This window comes from Hemiscyllium ocellatum, chromosome 7, assembly GCF_020745735.1.
Source record: "Hemiscyllium ocellatum isolate sHemOce1 chromosome 7, sHemOce1.pat.X.cur, whole genome shotgun sequence".
In the NCBI taxonomy this organism is placed as follows: domain Eukaryota; kingdom Metazoa; phylum Chordata; class Chondrichthyes; order Orectolobiformes; family Hemiscylliidae; genus Hemiscyllium; species Hemiscyllium ocellatum.
The window spans coordinates 5567134-5584876 of record NC_083407.1 but is presented as its reverse complement, the minus strand read 5'-3'; the positions used below and the strand labels follow the sequence as shown (position 1 = coordinate 5584876).

At 50.8% G+C, this 17743-nt stretch overlaps 1 protein-coding gene across 1 annotated transcript in view; it reads right to left on the bottom strand.

Annotated features, from left to right (window-relative positions):
* The window catches only part of LOC132817700 (sterol 26-hydroxylase, mitochondrial-like), a 45431-nt gene extending 32603 nt beyond the window's left edge, over positions 1–12828 (bottom strand). The window contains exons 1-4 of the mRNA XM_060828219.1: positions 12550–12828; positions 10901–11079; positions 4387–4586; positions 2993–3190 (exon numbers count right to left, since the gene is read on the bottom strand). Coding sequence (XP_060684202.1) covers positions 2993–3190; positions 4387–4586; positions 10901–11079; positions 12550–12798 — 826 coding nt within the window. The 5' untranslated portion in view covers positions 12799–12828. The remainder of the gene's footprint in view (positions 1–2992; positions 3191–4386; positions 4587–10900; positions 11080–12549) is intronic.
* Between the last annotated feature and the right edge of the window lie 4915 nt (positions 12829–17743).

Below are 17743 nucleotides of genomic sequence, written 5' to 3'. Positions count from 1 at the left end.
ACTCTCTTTGATCAAGGGGCAACGTTTGCTATCCTCCAGTGTTCTAGTACTATGCCTGTTGACAATGATGACATGAAGATCAAAGGCAAAGGCTCTGCAATCTCCTCCCTGGCTTCCCAGAGAATCCTAGGATAAATCCCATCCGGCCCAGGGGACTTATCTACTTTCACACTTTTCAGACTTGCTAACACCTCCCCCTTGTGAACCTCAATCCTGTCTAATTTAGTCACCTGTACCTCAGTATTCTCCTCGACAACATTATCTTTTTCCAATGTGAATACAGACAAAAAATATTCATTTAGCGCTTCTCTTATCTCCTTGGACTCCATGCACAACTTTCCATACTGTCCTTGACTGGCCCCAATCTTACTATAATCATGCTTTTATTCCTAATATACCCATAGAAAGCATTAGGGTTTACCCTGATCCTATCCGCCAATGACTTCTCATGTCCCCTCCTGGCTCTTCTTAGCTCTTTCTTTAGGTCTTTCCTGGCTAACTTGTAACTCTCAAGCGCCCTAACTGAGCCTTTACGTCTCAACCTAACATAAGCCATCTTCTTCCCCATGACAAGAGGTTCAACTTCTCTCGCTTGACCACTTCCTCCCAGCCTGACAGGTACATACTTATCAAGGACATGCAGTAGCTGTTCCTTGAATAAGCTCCACATTTCAATGGCGCCCCTCCCTGCAGTTTCCTTCCTCATCCTATGCATCCTAAATCTTGCCTAATCACATCATAATTACCTTTCCCCCATCTGCAGCTCTTGCCCTCTACTGTATATACCTATCCCTTTGCATCGCTAAAGTAGACATAACTGAATTGTGGTCACTATTACCAAAGTGCTCACCTACCTTCAAATCTAACACCTGGCTGGGTTCATTACCCAATACTAAATCTAATGTAGCCTCGCCCCTTGTTGGCCTGTCTACATACTGTGTCAGGAAACCCTCCTGCACACACTGGACAAAAACTGACCCATCTAAAGTACTTGAAGTATAGTATTTCCAGTCAATATTTGAAAAGTTAAAGTCTCCCATAACATTTGCCCTTTTACTCTCGCTCCTGTCGAGAATCATCTTTGCTATCCTTTCCTCTACATCCCTGGAACAATTTGGAGGCCTATAGAAAACTCCCAACAGGATAACCTCTCCTTTCCTGTTTCTAAACTCAGTCCACACTACCCCAGTAGACAAGTCCTCAAACGTCCTTTCTGCATCAATAATACTGCCCTTGACGAACAATGCCACACCTCCCCCTCTTTTACCATCTTTTCTGTTCTGACTGAAACATCTAAATCCTGGAACCTGCAACAACCATTCCTGTCCCTGCTCTAACCATGTCTCCAAAATGGCCACAACATCGAAGTCCCAGGTACCAACCCATGCTGCCAGTTCCCCCACCTTATTTTGGATGCGCCTGGCGTTGAAGTAGACACACTTCAAACCAACTTACTGCTTACGGGTGCCATCTTGCCACCTTGAAACCTTATTTCTGACCTCACTACTCTCAACCTCCTGGACACTGGAAATACAATTTAGGCACCCATTCCCCTGCTGAATTAGTTTAAACCCTCCCGAAGAGCATTCGCAAACATTCCCCCCAGAATATTTGGATTCACTTCAACCACTAGCTGTGTTCATGTTTGTGTGAGTGGACAGATCAATATAAGTGATAAGGTGTCGATCTGAAACGTTGATTTTCCTGCTCCTCGGATGCTGCCTGACCTGCTGTGCTTTTCCAGCACCACATTTATTGACAGCTAAATTGCCCGCAGTATTAGGTAAGGGGTAAATGTAGGGGTCTGGGTGGGTTGCGCTTCGGCGGGTCGGTGTGGACTTGTTGGGCCGAAGGGCCTGTTTACACACTGTAAGTAATCTAATCTAATCTAATTTCAGTTACATCACGCTATAAATTCAGTTAGGATTGAGCCTTCCACCACCACCTGATGAAGGAGCGTCGCTCTGAAAGCTAGTGTGCTTCCAATTAAACCTGTTGGACTATAACCTGGTGTTGTGTGATTTTTAACAGTCTAGAGGGAAGAGGAGAGGAACACAGGGAGTGTTAACTGAGCCTGAGGCAATAGGAAATGGCTTGTGTTTATAAATAGATGTAAAAGCAAGGAAGTGATGCCACATTTTTGGTCAGGCCACGTTTGGAGCATCGTGTTCAGATCTGGGCACTTTATTCAAGGAAGGATGCTAAAGCCCTGGAGAGAGTTCAAAGGGGATTTCCTGGAATGATCCCAGGAAAGAAGGACTTGAGATACAGGGAAAGACCAGAGAGATTGGGCTTAATCTCCTCGGAGCAGAGAAGATCATGGTGACCTTAGAAAGGTGTTCAAAATGATGAACAGTTTTGACAGAGTAAAGAAGGGTATTCTATTTCCACTAGGTTGGTATGTCAGTAACTAGGGGGTCACACTTTCAAGATGGTCAGCAAGAACTCAGAGTGAGATAGAGTCATAGAGATGTACACCATAGAAACAGACCCTTCAGTCCAACCCATCCATGCCGACCAGATATCCCAACCCAATCTAGTCCCACCTGCCAGCACCCGGGCCATATCCCTCCAAACCCTTCCTATTCATCTACCCATCCAAATGCCCTGTAAATGCTGTACTTGTACCAGCCTCCACCACTTCCTCTGGCAGCTCATTCCATACACGCACCACCCTCTGGGGAGAAACTCCTTTCCTCGGAGAGGGTTACTAGGATTTGGAATGCGCTGCCTGGGAGAGTGGGGGAGGCTTCAATAGAGAAAGCTTTTGAGGGGGGTTACAGAGAATGGGACTAGCTGGGAGGTTAGCTCTGTCAGGCGCTGGTACAGACTCGATGGTTTGAACGGCCTCCTTTGGCCCTTTAGAATTCTATGACTAGACCATGAGGGTTTGGAAAATGAGGGTGTGAGTTTTAAAACGAGGTATTTCTGCGTCTGGGGAATTCTGATGTCACCAACAATGGATTCTGAGATGCAAAGAGATTCCTCGTACCAAAGGCGAACATGTCATCCCAGGCCTGAAGGTACTGCTTCCAAAATGGCAGCCAGTTCCTTGTCCACTTTGGTAAATATTCGCAGTAGACCAGCGAACGCAACATTGTTGCGACAGCAGTGATGAATTTCTGCGTTTCTTCTGGAATCTTCTCCTGCAGACAGCCCATGCGGATCTCAAGCAGGATGGCAGCAATCGCTGTTCAACAAGAGAAGCATCACTATTAGCTCTCACCAAGAACCAGCCACTGCCCCACTAGATAGATGATTAAATTGACACATTACCTGACATTAAAGAGAGGGGGAACACCCAACCAACAACCCATTAAGACATAGGAGCAGAAGTAGGCCATTCAGCCCATTTAGTCTGCTCCTTCATTCAGCGCTTTGATGTCTGATCTGATAATCCTCAACTCCATTTTCCTGCCGTTCCCCAGATCTCTTGATTCCCTTCGAACTCAGTATATTAGCTTGGGACCTTTGTGTCCATTACCCATATGCCACTATCATCACAGCCAGTTTTGAGAAGACTTGTAGCTCAGGTTGAGGTTTTGGATGTAGGTTTGTTCGCTGAGCTGGAAGGTTCATTTCCAGACGTTTCGTTACCTTACTCGGTAACATCTTCAGTGGGCCTCAGGCGAAGCAATGCTGAAAATTCCTGCTTTCTATTTATGTGTTTGGATTTCTTTGGGTTGGTGATGTCATTTCCTGTGGTGAAGTCACTTCCTGTTCCTTTTCTCACAATGTAATAAACACTTCATTGGACAAAAAATATGCAGAAAACTAGCCACCAGAATACATGAACACCAACTAGCCACAAAACAACATGACCCTCTCTCACTAGTATCCTCACATATGGGTGAGGAAGAACACCACTTCGACTGGGACAACACATCCATCCTAGGACAGGCTAAACAAAGACACGCACGAGAATTCCTAGAATCACGGCATTCCAACCGGAACTCTACCAACAAACACATCGGGTTAGACCCCATCTACCACCCCCTGAGAAAAGGAAAAGGAAGTGACTTCTCCACAGGCAATAACATCACCACAGGAAATGACATCACCAACCCAAAGAAACCCAAACACATAAATAGAAAGCAGGAATTTTCAGCATTGCTTCGCCTGAGGCCCACTGAAGATGTTACCTAGTAGGGTGACGAAACGTCTGGAAATGAACCTTCCAGCTCAGCGAGGAAACCTACATCCACTATCATCACAGTCGCTCAGGATGTAAACTGCAAGAGTGGAATGAAATGAAAGCAGTATCAACAAGATAGTTTCTCCCCGCCATGAAAATAACTCGTGGGAAAACAGCCCCGAGCCCCATTCCACCCTCCCCCAACCTGCCCCTAACAACATCACGGTCTGATAGCCCGGCAGTGGCCTCACCTTCAAAAGTGTACTTCTGCAGTTCCGTTGTAATGTTGCGCACCGTGACCCCAGATTCACTCGCCAAGCGCAGTCGCTGGATACGGTCAATGAAATCAGTTAACACCTCATTGATAACGCCCTGATATAGCAGAGCACCCTGTGGCTTCAACATCCTCTCATTAAGCAAGGTCCGCAGTCTGTACCATTCCTCACCCTCCCTGAGGGGGCAAAAGACCAGGGAGACTTAAGGAGATCATTGATTGGTTCACAGCTGCTTCTTAACACGATGGAATCAACAAAGCATTACAACACATTATGGTCATGAAGTATATTCAAGGCTGTGACAGCCAGATGTTTAATCAGGAAGGGGAATCAAAGGGTTAGGGGGGAAAAGGCAAGAAAGGGGAGTTGAGGATTATCAGGTGTACCATGACCTGAGCTGGTAGCTCAGTGGTTAGCATTGCTGCCTCACAGCATCAGGGACTTGGGTTCGATTCCAGCCTCAGGCAACTGTCTGTGGAGAGTTTGCACATTCTCTTCGTGGGTTTCCTCTGGGCGCTCTGGTTTCCTCCCCCAGTCCAAAGATGCACATGTTAGGTAAATTGTCCATGATGTGCAGGCTTGGTGGATTAACCATGGGAAATGCAGAGATAGGGTAGAGGGTGGGTGGGATGCTCTTCAGAGGGTCAGTATGGACTTGATGGTCCAAATGGCCTGCTTCCACACTGTAGGGATTCTATGATCTCATTGAATGGCAGAGCAGAGTCAATGGGCTGAATGGCCTTGCTCTGCTTCTATCCCTTATGGTCTTATTTAGGGGAAAAAGTGAGGTCTGCAGATGCTGGAGATCAGAGCTGAAAATGTGTTGCTGCTTAAAGCGCAGCAGGTCAGGCAGCATCTCAGGAATAGAGAATTCGACGTTTCGAGCATAAGCCCTTCATCAGGAATGAGAGAGAGTAGCCAAGCAGGCTAAGATAAAAGGTAGGGAGGAGGGACTTGGGGGAGGGGCGATGGAGGTGGGATAGGTGGAAGGAGGTCAAGGTGAGGGTGATAGGCCGGAGTGGGGTGGGGGCGGAGAGGTCAGGAAGAGGATTGCAGGTTAGGGGGGCGGTGCTGAGTTGAGGGAACCGACTGAGACAAGGTGGGGGGAGGGGAAATGAGGAGTTATCCTACACAGCTCTGGATTCCATAGAATAAAAAGGATCATGAAGGCACTGGAAATGTTTTTAAAAGGTATGAACTCTTAGAAAGACTGAAGAGGTTGGAACTCTGATCTGATCGAGGTCTTTAAACTTCTCAAGGTGTTTAACTGAGTGAAAGCGGGGAGAATGTTTCCATTTGAGGGAGAGCCCTGAAACAGACAGCAGTAAATGTAAGTTAGTCACAAATAAAATCCAGTGTGAAAGTCAAGAGCCACACATTTAGTCAGAAAGTAAAGAAAATTCATGACTACAAAATGATCACATGAAATAGCACAGATGTATTTAGATGGAGTTAGAGCTAAAAAAGATGTATTTTAAAAGGTGTATTTAGAGCTAAAAAAGATGTAAAATATAAGTATTGTATTTTGGAGTAAGAATTTCATTATAACCATCATTTATTTATACCGTGCTCACTTGGAGGTTTGATTATTCTTAAACCCATTATTCCAGAATCAGAAAATAGTTCCGGCCCAGAGACAGATTGGTACGCCTGCCGTCTCTGTGCACGCTCTGTGCAACAGAACAAATGTAGTTCCCTCTCCCCAGCCACGGCCTTGAAAAACGTCACCTTTCCATTGCGGTGGTTATTACAATTCCCTTCTGAAATCTGTCATCGAACCTCCCTCCCCCACACTCTCAGACAGTACACTCCAGACCCTAACCCCTCGAGTGAACCTCGCCCTCCCCTCACACTCTCAGACAGTACACTCCAGACCCTAACCCCTCGAGTGAACCTCCCCCTCCCCCCACTCTCAGACAGTACACTGTAGCCCCTGACCCCTCGAGTGAACCTCCCCCTCCCCCCACACTCTCAGACAGTACACTCCAGACCCTAACCCCTCGAGTGAACCTCCCCCTCCCCCACACTCTCAGACAGTACACCCCAGACCCTAACCCCTCGAGTGAACCTCCCCCTCCCCCACACTCTCAGACAGTACACTCCAGACCCTAACCCCTCGAGTGAACCTCCCCCTCACCCACACTCTCAGACAGTACACCCCAGACCCTAACCCCTCGAGTGAACCTCCCCCTCCCCCACACTCTCAGACAGTACACTCCAGACCCTAACCCTTCCAGTCAACCTCCCTCCCCCCACACTCTCAGACACTAATCTTTCACTTTGAAAGTGTTCCCAATGCTTGTTTTGCCAATCACCTTAAGTCAGTGTCAAGTGATTGTCAATTCTTCTGCTCATAGGAACATACTCCCCTGGCTATTCTGTCTCGGCCCCTCATCACTCCCCAACACCTCCACTAACTCTGCTCACCCTGGAAGAGAGCTTAATGGCTTTTCCTAATGAAGGCAAATCCTTCTTCCCTGGTAATAATCTCATAAATGATCATCACGTCCTCTCAGGAATTCACATCTTGCCAGAGATATTGGGCTTGATTCTCTAGTTGAGGCTGAATCAATGTTTTATAAAGGTCTCTTGCTTCTGTAACACTGTAGTCCTGTTTATAATGTCCAGAATCCCATGTGCCTTTTTAACTTCCTTTTCGCCCTGATTTAGTTAGAGACAAAATAAACCTGCAGATTCTAGAATCCAAAGTAGACCGGCAGAAGGCTGGAGGAACACTTCAAGGCAGGCAGCATCATGAAAAACGTCATCGTCCCCACCTCCTGATGCTGCCTGGCTTGCTGTGTTTCTCCAGCCTCCTACGTGCCCACCTTTCACCCTGTTGGCCACATTTGTTTGTCTGAATAAACATTCCCAGGGGATTTCTGCTCCTCCACCCACTTTACAACTGTCTCTGCCAGCTGGTATCGCCCTGCCTACCAAAATGAATCACTTTGTAATCCTCAACATTAAATCTCATCTGCAAAGTCTTTGCCCATTCCAGCAGCCTCTGTCCTCTCTCTCATCACTCTCCTTCACAATACGGTAAACCTTTCATTATCCAGCATCTAAATGACCAGGCGTGTGCTAATTGATCAAATATTCTGAATAATCAAGTGGCTCCCATACAATTAATGTAAAAACACACACTACGTTATGGAAACACAACACTAGGGGGTATACATATCACTGTTATAGTTTATCAATCACTTACACAACATTGCAACTTTGTCTTAAATAGAATTTAGCAGAAGAGAGCTTTCTCACTCACACCCCCATTGGAATTACCAGGACATGACAGTGGGTCATGGTATTTGAGGAGAAATTGACTCGAAATTAAATTAACTGTCGATATTTTGTGTAGCCATTCGACTGAACGGGTTTATTTACACTGAGGTAAATGAATTCTTACAAAGGTGTAATAATTGGACAGAAGAATACAGTAAATGTCACGGTATTTGAAGAATATAATTTTTGCCCTGGTTTATCAAGAGTGACGGTTCAGAACTGAAGAAGGGTCATTGCCCCTGAAACATTAACTCCGCTTTCTGCTCACAGATGCTGCCAGACCTGCTGAGGTTTTCCAGCAACTTCTAATTTTGTTTCTGATTCCAACAATCTGCAGTATTTTGTTTTTCTGATCATAACATAGAGCCACAGAGAGGCACAGCACAGGAACTGACCCTCCAGTCCAACCTATCCATGCTGACCAGATATCCCAACCCAATCTAGTCCCAGCTGCCAGCACTTGACCCATATCTTTCTAAACACTTCCTATTTATATTCCCATCCAAATGCCTTTTAAATGTTGCAGTTGTATCAGCCTCCACCACATCCCCTGACAGCTCATTCCATACACGTACCACCCTCTGTGTGAAAATGTTGCCCCATAGTTCTCTTTTATATCTTTCCCCTCTCACCCTAAACCTGCGCCCTCTAGTTTCGGACTCCCAGGGAAAAGACCTTGTCTATTTACCCTGTCCATGCTCCTCCTAATTTTATAAACCTCTATAAAGTGGCCCTCAGCTTCCGACACTCCAGGGAAAACAGCCCCAGCCTGTTCAGCCTCTTCCTGTAGCTCAAACCCTCCAACCCTGACAACATTCTTGTAAATCTTTTCGGAACCCTTTCAAGTTACACAACGTCGTTCCTATAGCAGTGAGACCAGAATTGCACACAATATTCCAAACATGGCCTAAGAATGTCCTGCAAGGCTGAGGAGGTGACAGTGCTGTGGCAGTGAGAAAGGGACTCACTGAGTGCGCGCCTGAGGGAGGGAGAGAGCTTCTTCAAAGTGGAGGCGTCACACAGTGGCACAAACTTGGTTAGAGACAGAAAAAACTGCAGATATTCGAATCCTAGGTAGACAGGGCAGGAGGCTGGAAGAACACAGCAAGCCAGGCAGAAACCAGTCCTGGAGAAGGGTTACACCCGAAACATCGACTTCTACACCTCCTGGAGATCACAACAGGTCAGACAACATCCATAGAGAGTTAAAAGCCATGATGTGGAGGAGCTGGTGTTTGACTGGGGTGTATAAAGTTAAAAATCACACCACACCAGGTTATAGTCCAACTGGTTTATCTGGAAGCACTAGCTTTTGATGGTACACCCCATAACCACCTGACGAAGGAGCGGCGCTCCGAAAGCTAGTCCTTCCAATGAAACCTGTTGGACTATAACCTGGTGTTGTGTGATTTTTAACTCTCTATGGATGCTGTCTGACCCACTGTGATCGCCAGCATCTGTCATTTTCCATGCCTTAAAGGAACCTTGTTGTTTTTACTACCAAAGCAATCCTGTTCCTCCGAGTCCATGAGAATTACAATCTACTTCTCGAACCTCTCTTCACTCAGTCCTCAGTGCCCTAATTATCCTGTTCTCAAAAGGGAATAGATCCAGTAAAGAGCTCCCTCCACACTCTGCCGAGTGTGTTATCTTATAACAGATAGCAGGCAGGCAAGGAGCATGCATTAAAAACATAGAAAATAGGAGTGGCCATTCAGCCCCTCTGCCATTCAGTATGACCTTGATTGATCGTCCAACTCAGTCCCATATTCCCACTTTCTCCCTGTATCCTTTAGGCCCAAGAACTGTATCTTACTCCTTCTTCAAAACATTCAATGTTTTGGCTCCAACCACATTCTCCCCACTCTCTGGGGGAAGACTTTTCTCCTCATCTCAGTGGAGAGCCCCCTCCCCCTTCAGCCACCTGAAGGGCCCAAGGTATGTTTTCATGGAGGTCTACTGGGGCGCTGCGCCAGGGACAGTGAGGCGGGCCACTGTCAGGTGACTACCAATGACTGCACTCCCCCAGTTCCACAGCCAGAGCTCACAGGGAGGGTGTGCAGGGGGAGGGACGGGCTGTTTTACCCTTGCAGTAAACGGCTCCACCTGTCACTGCTAAACTGCCAATGGCGGCCAAAACAGTCCTTCAATTAGCCTCAGGGTGAACGAGCTGCATGCCCTCCCCCAACCCCACCCCCCACCACCCGGTGCTAACTCGTCTCAGCCACTGGGGAATGGCAGGAGGGGTGATGCAGCAATGGGAAGTCCTTCTACCCTCTCCCCCCCACCTATGATCCCACCCATACAATCCCCACCCCCTCAATCCCCAGGTGTGCGTGTAGATGTGTGTGTATGTGTGCGTGCATTTGAGAAACCAGATATGATCTTTATGAGAGATAAGGGAACCAGATATGTGGAATCAATTTGGCACGACCTTAACATAATGAATTTAATCTTTTATAATAAGTTGCCCCACCCAATGGCTCACATATTCACACAAATCCAACTCTGCACTTGCCAAGTGCTTCCTGGTAACAACAGCTTTAATTCCTCAGCAATATTTACTTTACCAGCTCTGTGTAGCTCATTCCCACTGACAGAAAACAAACAACCGCTGAATCTGTAGAACAGAAGCAAAACATAGACATTTCTGGAGAAACTCAGCAGGTCTGGCTGCAGAGAGAAAGCAGAGTCAACGTCATAGAGTCATAGAGATGTACAGCATGGAAACAGAGCCTTTGGTCCAACCCGTCCATGCCAACCAGATATCCCAACCCAATCTAGTCCCACCTGCCAGCACCCGGCCCATATCCCTCCAAACCCTTCCTAATCATATACCCATCCAAATGCCTCTTAAATGTTGCAATTGTACCAGCCTCCACCACTTCCTCTGGCAGCTCATTCCCATACACGTACCACCCTCTGTGTGAAAAAGTTGCCCCTTAGGTCTCTTTTATATCTTTCCCCTCTCCCCCTAAACCTATGCCCTCTAGTTCTGGACTCCCCCACCCGAGGGAAAAGACTTTGTCTATTTATCCTATCCATGCCCCTCAGGATTTTGTAAACCTCTATAAATTTCGAGTCTGGTCACCCTGTTCTGGAACGGAGCTTATTCTGCCGTCGCTTATGGTTGCTGTCAGACCCTCTGAGTTTTTCCAGCATTTTCTGTTTACATTTCATGGTAGTGAGGTTCAGGATGACTTACGCAGTAATGATGCCATTTGCCATCCCCTGCACCTTTCGTTGTTCTGCCCAGAGGCTTCCCACCACCCTCTCAGGATACTTCTCGTCCTGACGCAAAACCTGTTCGATCAGGTTGTTGTCAGCCACATTCACGAAAGCCCCCGTTCTCCACATCGGCCCAAACTTATTGTGTTCTATTAGCTAACAGAATAAAATGTTAGCGATTAGCTTTACAAACACAACTTTTGCTCCACGCCTACTTTTAACTTCATTTCGTATTTAGTTACAAAGGTGAACTACAATAACCCACAGGTTCATATTCTTTCAGGGGGTAGTATTCGGGATCACAGGGTCGTTACAATAAAGAAGGAGGCCATTTGGCCCACAGCCTGTGCTGGCTCTGTGAGCATTTGCACTTAATGCCAATCTCCGACATTTAACTGTAACCCTGTACATGGTTTCTGTCATTTTTTGGGGGACATGAGTCTTGCTAATGGCACAGACACTCACTGCCAGCCCCAACCGCCCCTTTGAAAGGGTGTTTTTCAGGACATTTCACACAGCAGTGAAGGGACAGCAGGTCGGAGTGGAGTCACATAGATTCCAGACCAGGTAAGGTCGGCAGATTTCCTTCCCTCAAGGACATTGGTAAAACAGATAGGGACTTGCAACAAATAGACATTGCATGACAACATTCTGCCAGCCTGTGAGGGAGTGAAGGGAACCCTCCCCACCCCCCCCCTCACCTCTCCCACGTCAGTCCCCAGTCTTACTCTCTGTTCTCCAGGTGAGTCTCTCCCTACCCCAGGACAGTCCCAAGACTCTCCTCCCCCACCCCAGGTGTCTCTCTCTCTCTCTCTCTCTCTCCCCCCTGCCCCACGTGTCCCTCTCTCTCTCCCCCCTCCCCTGCCTCAGGTGTCTCTCTCTCTCTCTCTCTCTCCCCCCCACCCCAGGTGTCTCTCTCTCTCTCTCTCTCTCTCCCCCCTGCCCCACGTGTCCCTCTCTCTCTCCCCCATCCCCTGCCTCAGGTGTCTCTCTCTCTCTCTCTCCCCCCCACCCCTTCACGGCGCAGTGTCTCTCTCTCTCTCTCTCTCCCCCCTGCCCCAGGTGTCCCTCTCTCTCTCCCCCCCACCCCAGGTGTCTCTCTCTCTCTCTCTCTCCCCCCTGCCCCAGGTGTCTCTCTCTCTCTCTCTCTCTCTCTCTCTCCCCCCTGCCCCAGGTGTCCCTCTCTCTCTCCCCCCTCCCCTGCCTCAGGTGTCTCTCTCTCTCTCTCTCTCTCTCTCTCTCCCCCCTGCCCCAGGTGTCTCTCTCTCTCTCTCTCTCTCTCTCTCTCTCCCCCCTGCCCCAGGTGTCCCTCTCTCTCTCCCCCCTCCCCTGCCTCAGGTGTCTCTCTCTCTCTCTCTCTCTCTCTCTCTCTCCCCCCCACCCCAGGTGTCTCTCTCTCTCTCTTCCCCCTGCCCCAGGTGTCCCTCTCTCTCTCTCTCTCTCTCTCTCTCTCTTTCTCTCCCCTCCCCCGCCCCAGGTGTCTCTCTCTCCCTCTCCCCCTTCCCCAGTGTCTCTGTCCCTCTCTCCCCCTGCCCTGTGTAAGTGCCCACCTTCTCTCCCCCTGGCCCGGGTAAGTGCCCACCTTCTCTCCCCCTGGCCCTAGCTCGCCTTCCTGTCCTCGTTTACCTGGAGCTGATGTAACTTGTGGAAGTAACCCTTGATGAACATCCAGTAGGGGATGCTCCATCCACTGGTCCCTGGTAAAGCGTGGACAGGTTTGTAGCCAAGGGCAGCACTCTCTGTGGATGCAGGTATGTTTGAGGAGTGTTTGACATCAGAGCGTCCAAAGGGAGTAAAACGCCAGGATGGGACACCTATCCAATCCCGCCGCACAGAGAGTCGCCTGGGCAGCAGAGACCTCATTGCGGGAAACATTCTCAACCTACGAAGAACTGTGATTAAATGCTGACAGTCTGTCACGTCATACAATATATACTGATCTCCACCTAGAGACTGTCCCAGGGTCCTAGTGCTCAAAGGTTCAGGAGAGTTATTGAGAATTCGATGGGAAAAGATGAGCACGCTTGGTTTGACCGTTGTCCCATTAGCATCCCCATCCTCCCATCACTCACCCAATCACTCCCCGTTTGGGAATGTCACCCTGTACCTGGGTCACACTCACATCTCTGAATGAAGATTCTTGGTTCAAGAATACTGAACAGATTAACCTGTCGGAGGGTCAGTGCTGAGGGAGTGCCGCACTGTCAGAGGGTCAGTACCGAGGGAGTGCCGCACTGTCAGAGGGTCAGTACTGAGGGAGTGTCGCACTGTCAGAGGGTCAGTACTGAGGGAGTGCCGCACTGTCAGAGGGTCAGTGCTGAGGGAGTGCCGCACTGTCAGAGGGACAGTGCTGAGGGAGTGCCGCACTGTCAGAGGGTCAGTGCTGAGGGAGTGCCGCACTGTCGGAGGGTCAGTGCTGAGGGAGTGCCGCACTGTCAGAGGGTCAGTGCTGAGGGAGTGCCGCACTGTCGGAAGGTCAGTACCGAGGGAGTGCCGCACTGTCAGAGGGTCAGTACCGAGGGAGTGCTGCACTGTCAGAGGGTCAGTACCGAGGGAGTGCTGCACTGTCAGAGGGTCAGTGCTGAGGGAGTGCCGCACTGTCAGAGAGTCAGTCCTGGGGGAGTGCCGCACTGTCGGAGGATCTGTACTGAGGGAGTGCTGCACTGTCAGAGGTTCAGTACTGAATGAGTGCTGCACTGTCAGAGGGTCAGTACTGACGGAGTGCTGCACTGTCAGAGGGTCAGTACTGAGGGAGTGCTACACTGTCAGAGGGTCAGTACCGAGGGAGTGCTGCACTGTCAGAGGGTCAGTCCTGAGGAAGTGTTGCACTGTCAGAGGGACAGTACTGAGGGAGTGCTGCACTGTTAGAGGGTCAGTGCTGAGGGAGTGCCGCACTGTCAGAGAGTCAGTCCTGGGGGAGTGCCGCACTGTCGGAGGATCTGTACTGAGGGAGTGCTGCACTGTCAGAGGTTCAGTACTGAATGAGTGCTGCACTGTCAGAGGGTCAGTACTGACGGAGTGCTGCACTGTCAGAGGGTCAGTACTGAGGGAGTGCTACACTGTCAGAGGGTCAGTACCGAGGGAGTGCTGCACTGTCAGAGGGTCAGTCCTGAGGAAGTGTTGCACTGTTGGAGGGTCAGTACTGACGGTGTGCTCCAGTATTAGAGAGTCAGTACTGAGGGAGGGCCACACTATTGGAGGGTCAGTGCTGAGGGAGAGCCGCACTGTCGGAGGTTAAGTGCTGAGGGAGTGCCGCACTGTTAGAGAGTCAGTACTGAAGGAGTGATGCACTGTCGGAGGGTCAGTACTGAGTGAGTGCTGCACTGTCAGAGGATCAGTACTGACAGAGTGCTGCACTGTCAGAGGGTCAGTACTGAGGGAGTGCTGCACTGTCAGCGGGTCAGTACTGAGTGAGTGCTGCACTGTCAGAGGGTCAGTACTGACGGAGTGCTGCACTGTCAGAGGGTCAGTACTGAGGGAGTGCTGAACTGTCAGAAGGTTAGTACTGAGGGAGTGCTGCACTGTCAGAGGGTCAGTACCGAGGGAGTGCCGCACTGTCAGTGGGTCAGTACCGAGGGAGTGCTGCACTGTCAGAGGGTCAGTGCTGAGGGAGTGCTGCACTGTTAGAGGGTCAGTGCTGAGGGAGTGCTGCACTGTCGGAGGGTCTTTACTGAGGGAGTGCTGCACTGTCAGTAGGTCAGTACTGAGGGAGTGCCGCACTGTCAGAGGGTCAGTACTGAGGGAGTGTTGCACTGTCAGAGGTTCAGTACTGAGGGAGTGTTGCACTGTTGGAGGGTAAATACTGACGGTGTGCTCCAGTATTAGAGTCAGTACTGAGGGAGGGCCACACTATTGGAGGGTCAGTGCTGAGGGAGTGCTGCACTGTCAGAAGGTCAGTACTGAGGGAGTGCCGAACTGTCAGAGGGTCAGTACTGAGGGAGTGTTGCACTGTCAGAGGTTCAGTACTGAGTGAGTGCTGCACTGTCAGAGGATCAGTACTGAGGGAGTGCCACACTGTCGGAGGATTAGTACTGAGGGAGTGCCACACTGTCAGAGGGTCATTACCGAGGGAGTGCTGCACTGTTAGAGGGTCAGTGCTGAGGGAGTGCTGCACTGTCGGAAGGTCAGCGCTGAGGGAGTGCTGCACTGTTGAGGGTCAGTGCTGAGGGAGTGCTGCACTATCAGAGAGTCAGTCCTGAGGGAGTGCCGCACTGTCGGCGGGTCTGTACTGAGGGAGTGCTGCACTGTCAGAAGGTCAGTACTGAGGGAGTGCTGCACTGTAAGAGAGTCAGTCTGGAGGGAGTGCCGCACTGTCGGAGGGGCTGTACTGAGGGAGTGCTGCACTGTCAGAAGGTCAGCACTGAGGTAGTGCTGCACTGTCAGGGGGTCAGTGCGGAGGGAGTGCTGCACTGTGAGAGGGTCAGTGCTGAGGGAGTGCTGCACTGTTAGAGGATCAATGCTGAGGGAGTGCTGCAGTGTCAGAGAGTCAGTCCTGATGGAGTGCCGCACTGTCGGAGGGTCAGTACTGAGGGAGTGCTGCAGTGTCGGAGCGTCAGCGCTGAGGGAGTGCTGCACTGTCGGAGGGTCAGTACTGAGAGAGTGCCACACTGTCAGAGGGTCAGTACTGAGAGAGTGCTGCACTGTCAGAGGGTCAGTGCTGAGGGAGTGCTGCACTGCCAGAGGGTCAGTGCTGAGGGAGTGCTGCACTGTTAGAGCGTCTGAACCAAGGGAGTGCTGCACTGTCGGAGGATTAGTACTGAGGGAGAGCCACACTGGCAGAGGGTCAGTACTAAGGAACTGCTGAACTGTCAGAGGGTCAGTACCGAGGGAGTGCTGCAATGTCAGAGGGTCAGTGCTGAGAGAGTGCTGCACTGTTAGAGAGTCAGTACTGAGGGAGTGCCGCACTGTCAGAGGATCAGTGCTGAGGGAGTGCTGCACCGTCGGAGGGTCAGCCCTGAGGGAGTGCTGCACTGTTGGAGGGTCAGTACTGAGGGAGTGCTTCACTGTTGGACGGTCAGTATTGAGGGAGTGCCACACTGTCAGAGGATCAGTACTGAGGAAGTGCTGCACTGTCAGAGGGTCAGTACTGAGGGTGTGCCGCACTGTCAGAGGGTCAGTGCTGAGGGAGTGCCGCACTGTCAGAGGGTCAGTGCTGAGGGAGTGCCGCACTGTCGGAAGGTCAGTACCGAGGGAGTGCCGCACTGTCAGAGGGTCAGTACTGAGGGAGTGCTGCACTGTCAGAGGATCAGTACTGAGGGAGTGCCGCACTGTCGGAGGGTCAGTACTGAGGGAGTGCTGCAGTGTCGGAGCGTCAGCGCTGAGGGAGTGCTGCACTGTCGGAGGGTCAGTACTGAGAGAGTGCCACACTGTCAGAGGGTCAGTACTGAGAGAGTGCTGCACTGTCAGAGGGTCAGTGCTGAGGGAGTGCTGCACTGCCAGAGGGTCAGTGCTGAGGGAGTGCTGCACTGTTAGAGCGTCTGAACCAAGGGGGTGCTGCACTGTCGGAGGATTAGTACTGAGGGAGAGCCACACTGGCAGAGGGTCAGTACTAAGGAACTGCTGAACTGTCAGAGGGTCAGTACCGAGGGAGTGCTGCAATGTCAGAGGGTCAGTGCTGAGAGAGTGCTGCACCGTCGGAGGGTCAGCCCTGAGGGAGTGCTGCACTGTTGGAGGGTCAGTACTGAGGGAGTGCTTCACTGTTGGACGGTCAGTATTGAGGGAGTGCCACACTGTCAGAGGATCAGTACTGAGGAAGTGCTGCACTGTCAGAGGGTCAGTACTGAGGGTGTGCCGCACTGTCAGAGGGTCAGTGCTGAGGGAGTGCCGCACTGTCAGAGGGTCAGTGCTGAGGGAGTGCCGCACTGTCGGAAGGTCAGTACCGAGGGAGTGCCGCACTGTCAGAGGGTCAGTACTGAGGGAGTGCTGCACTGTCAGAGGATCAGTACTGAGGAAGTGCTGCACTGTCAGAGGGTCAACACTGAGGGAGTGCTGCACTGTTGGAGGGTCAGTACTGAGGGAGTGCTTCACTGCTGGACGGTCAGTACTGAGGGAGTGCTGCACTGTCAGAGGATCAGTACTGAGGGAGTGCTGCACTGTCAGAGGGTCAGCACTGAGGGAGTGCTGCACTGTCAGAGGGTCAGCACTGAGGGAGTGCCACACTGTCGGAGGATTAGTACTGAGGGAGTGCCACACTGTCAGAGGGTCATTACCGAGGGAGTGCTGCACTGTTAGAGGGTCAGTGCTGAGGGAGTGCTGCACTGTCGGAAGGTCAGCGCTGAGGGAGTGCTGCACTGTTGAGGGTCAGTGCTGAGGGTGTGCTGCACTATCAGAGAGTCAGTCCTGAGGGAGTGCCGCACTGTCGGCGGGTCTGTACTGAGGGAGTGCTGCACTGTCAGAAGGTCAGTACTGAGGGAGTGCTGCACTGTAAGAGAGTCAGTCCGGAGGGAGTGCCGCACTGTCAGAGGGGCTGTACTGAGGGAGTGCTGCACTGTCAGAAGGTCAGTACTGAGGTAGTGCTGCACTGTCAGGGGGTCAGTGCGGAGGGAGTGCTGCACTGTGAGAGGGTCAGTGCTGAGGGAGTGCTGCACTGTTAGAGGATCAATGCTGAGGGAGTGCTGCAGTGTCAGAGAGTCAGTCCTGAGGGAGTGCCGCAGTGTCATAGGGTCAGTACCGAGGGAGTGCTGCACTGTTGGAGAGTCATTACTGAGGGGGTGCTGCACTGTCAGTGGGTCAGTAATGAGGGAGTGCTGCACTGTCAGGGGGTCAGTACAGAGGGAGTGCTGCACAGTCAGAGGGTCAGTACTGAGGGAGTGCTGCACTG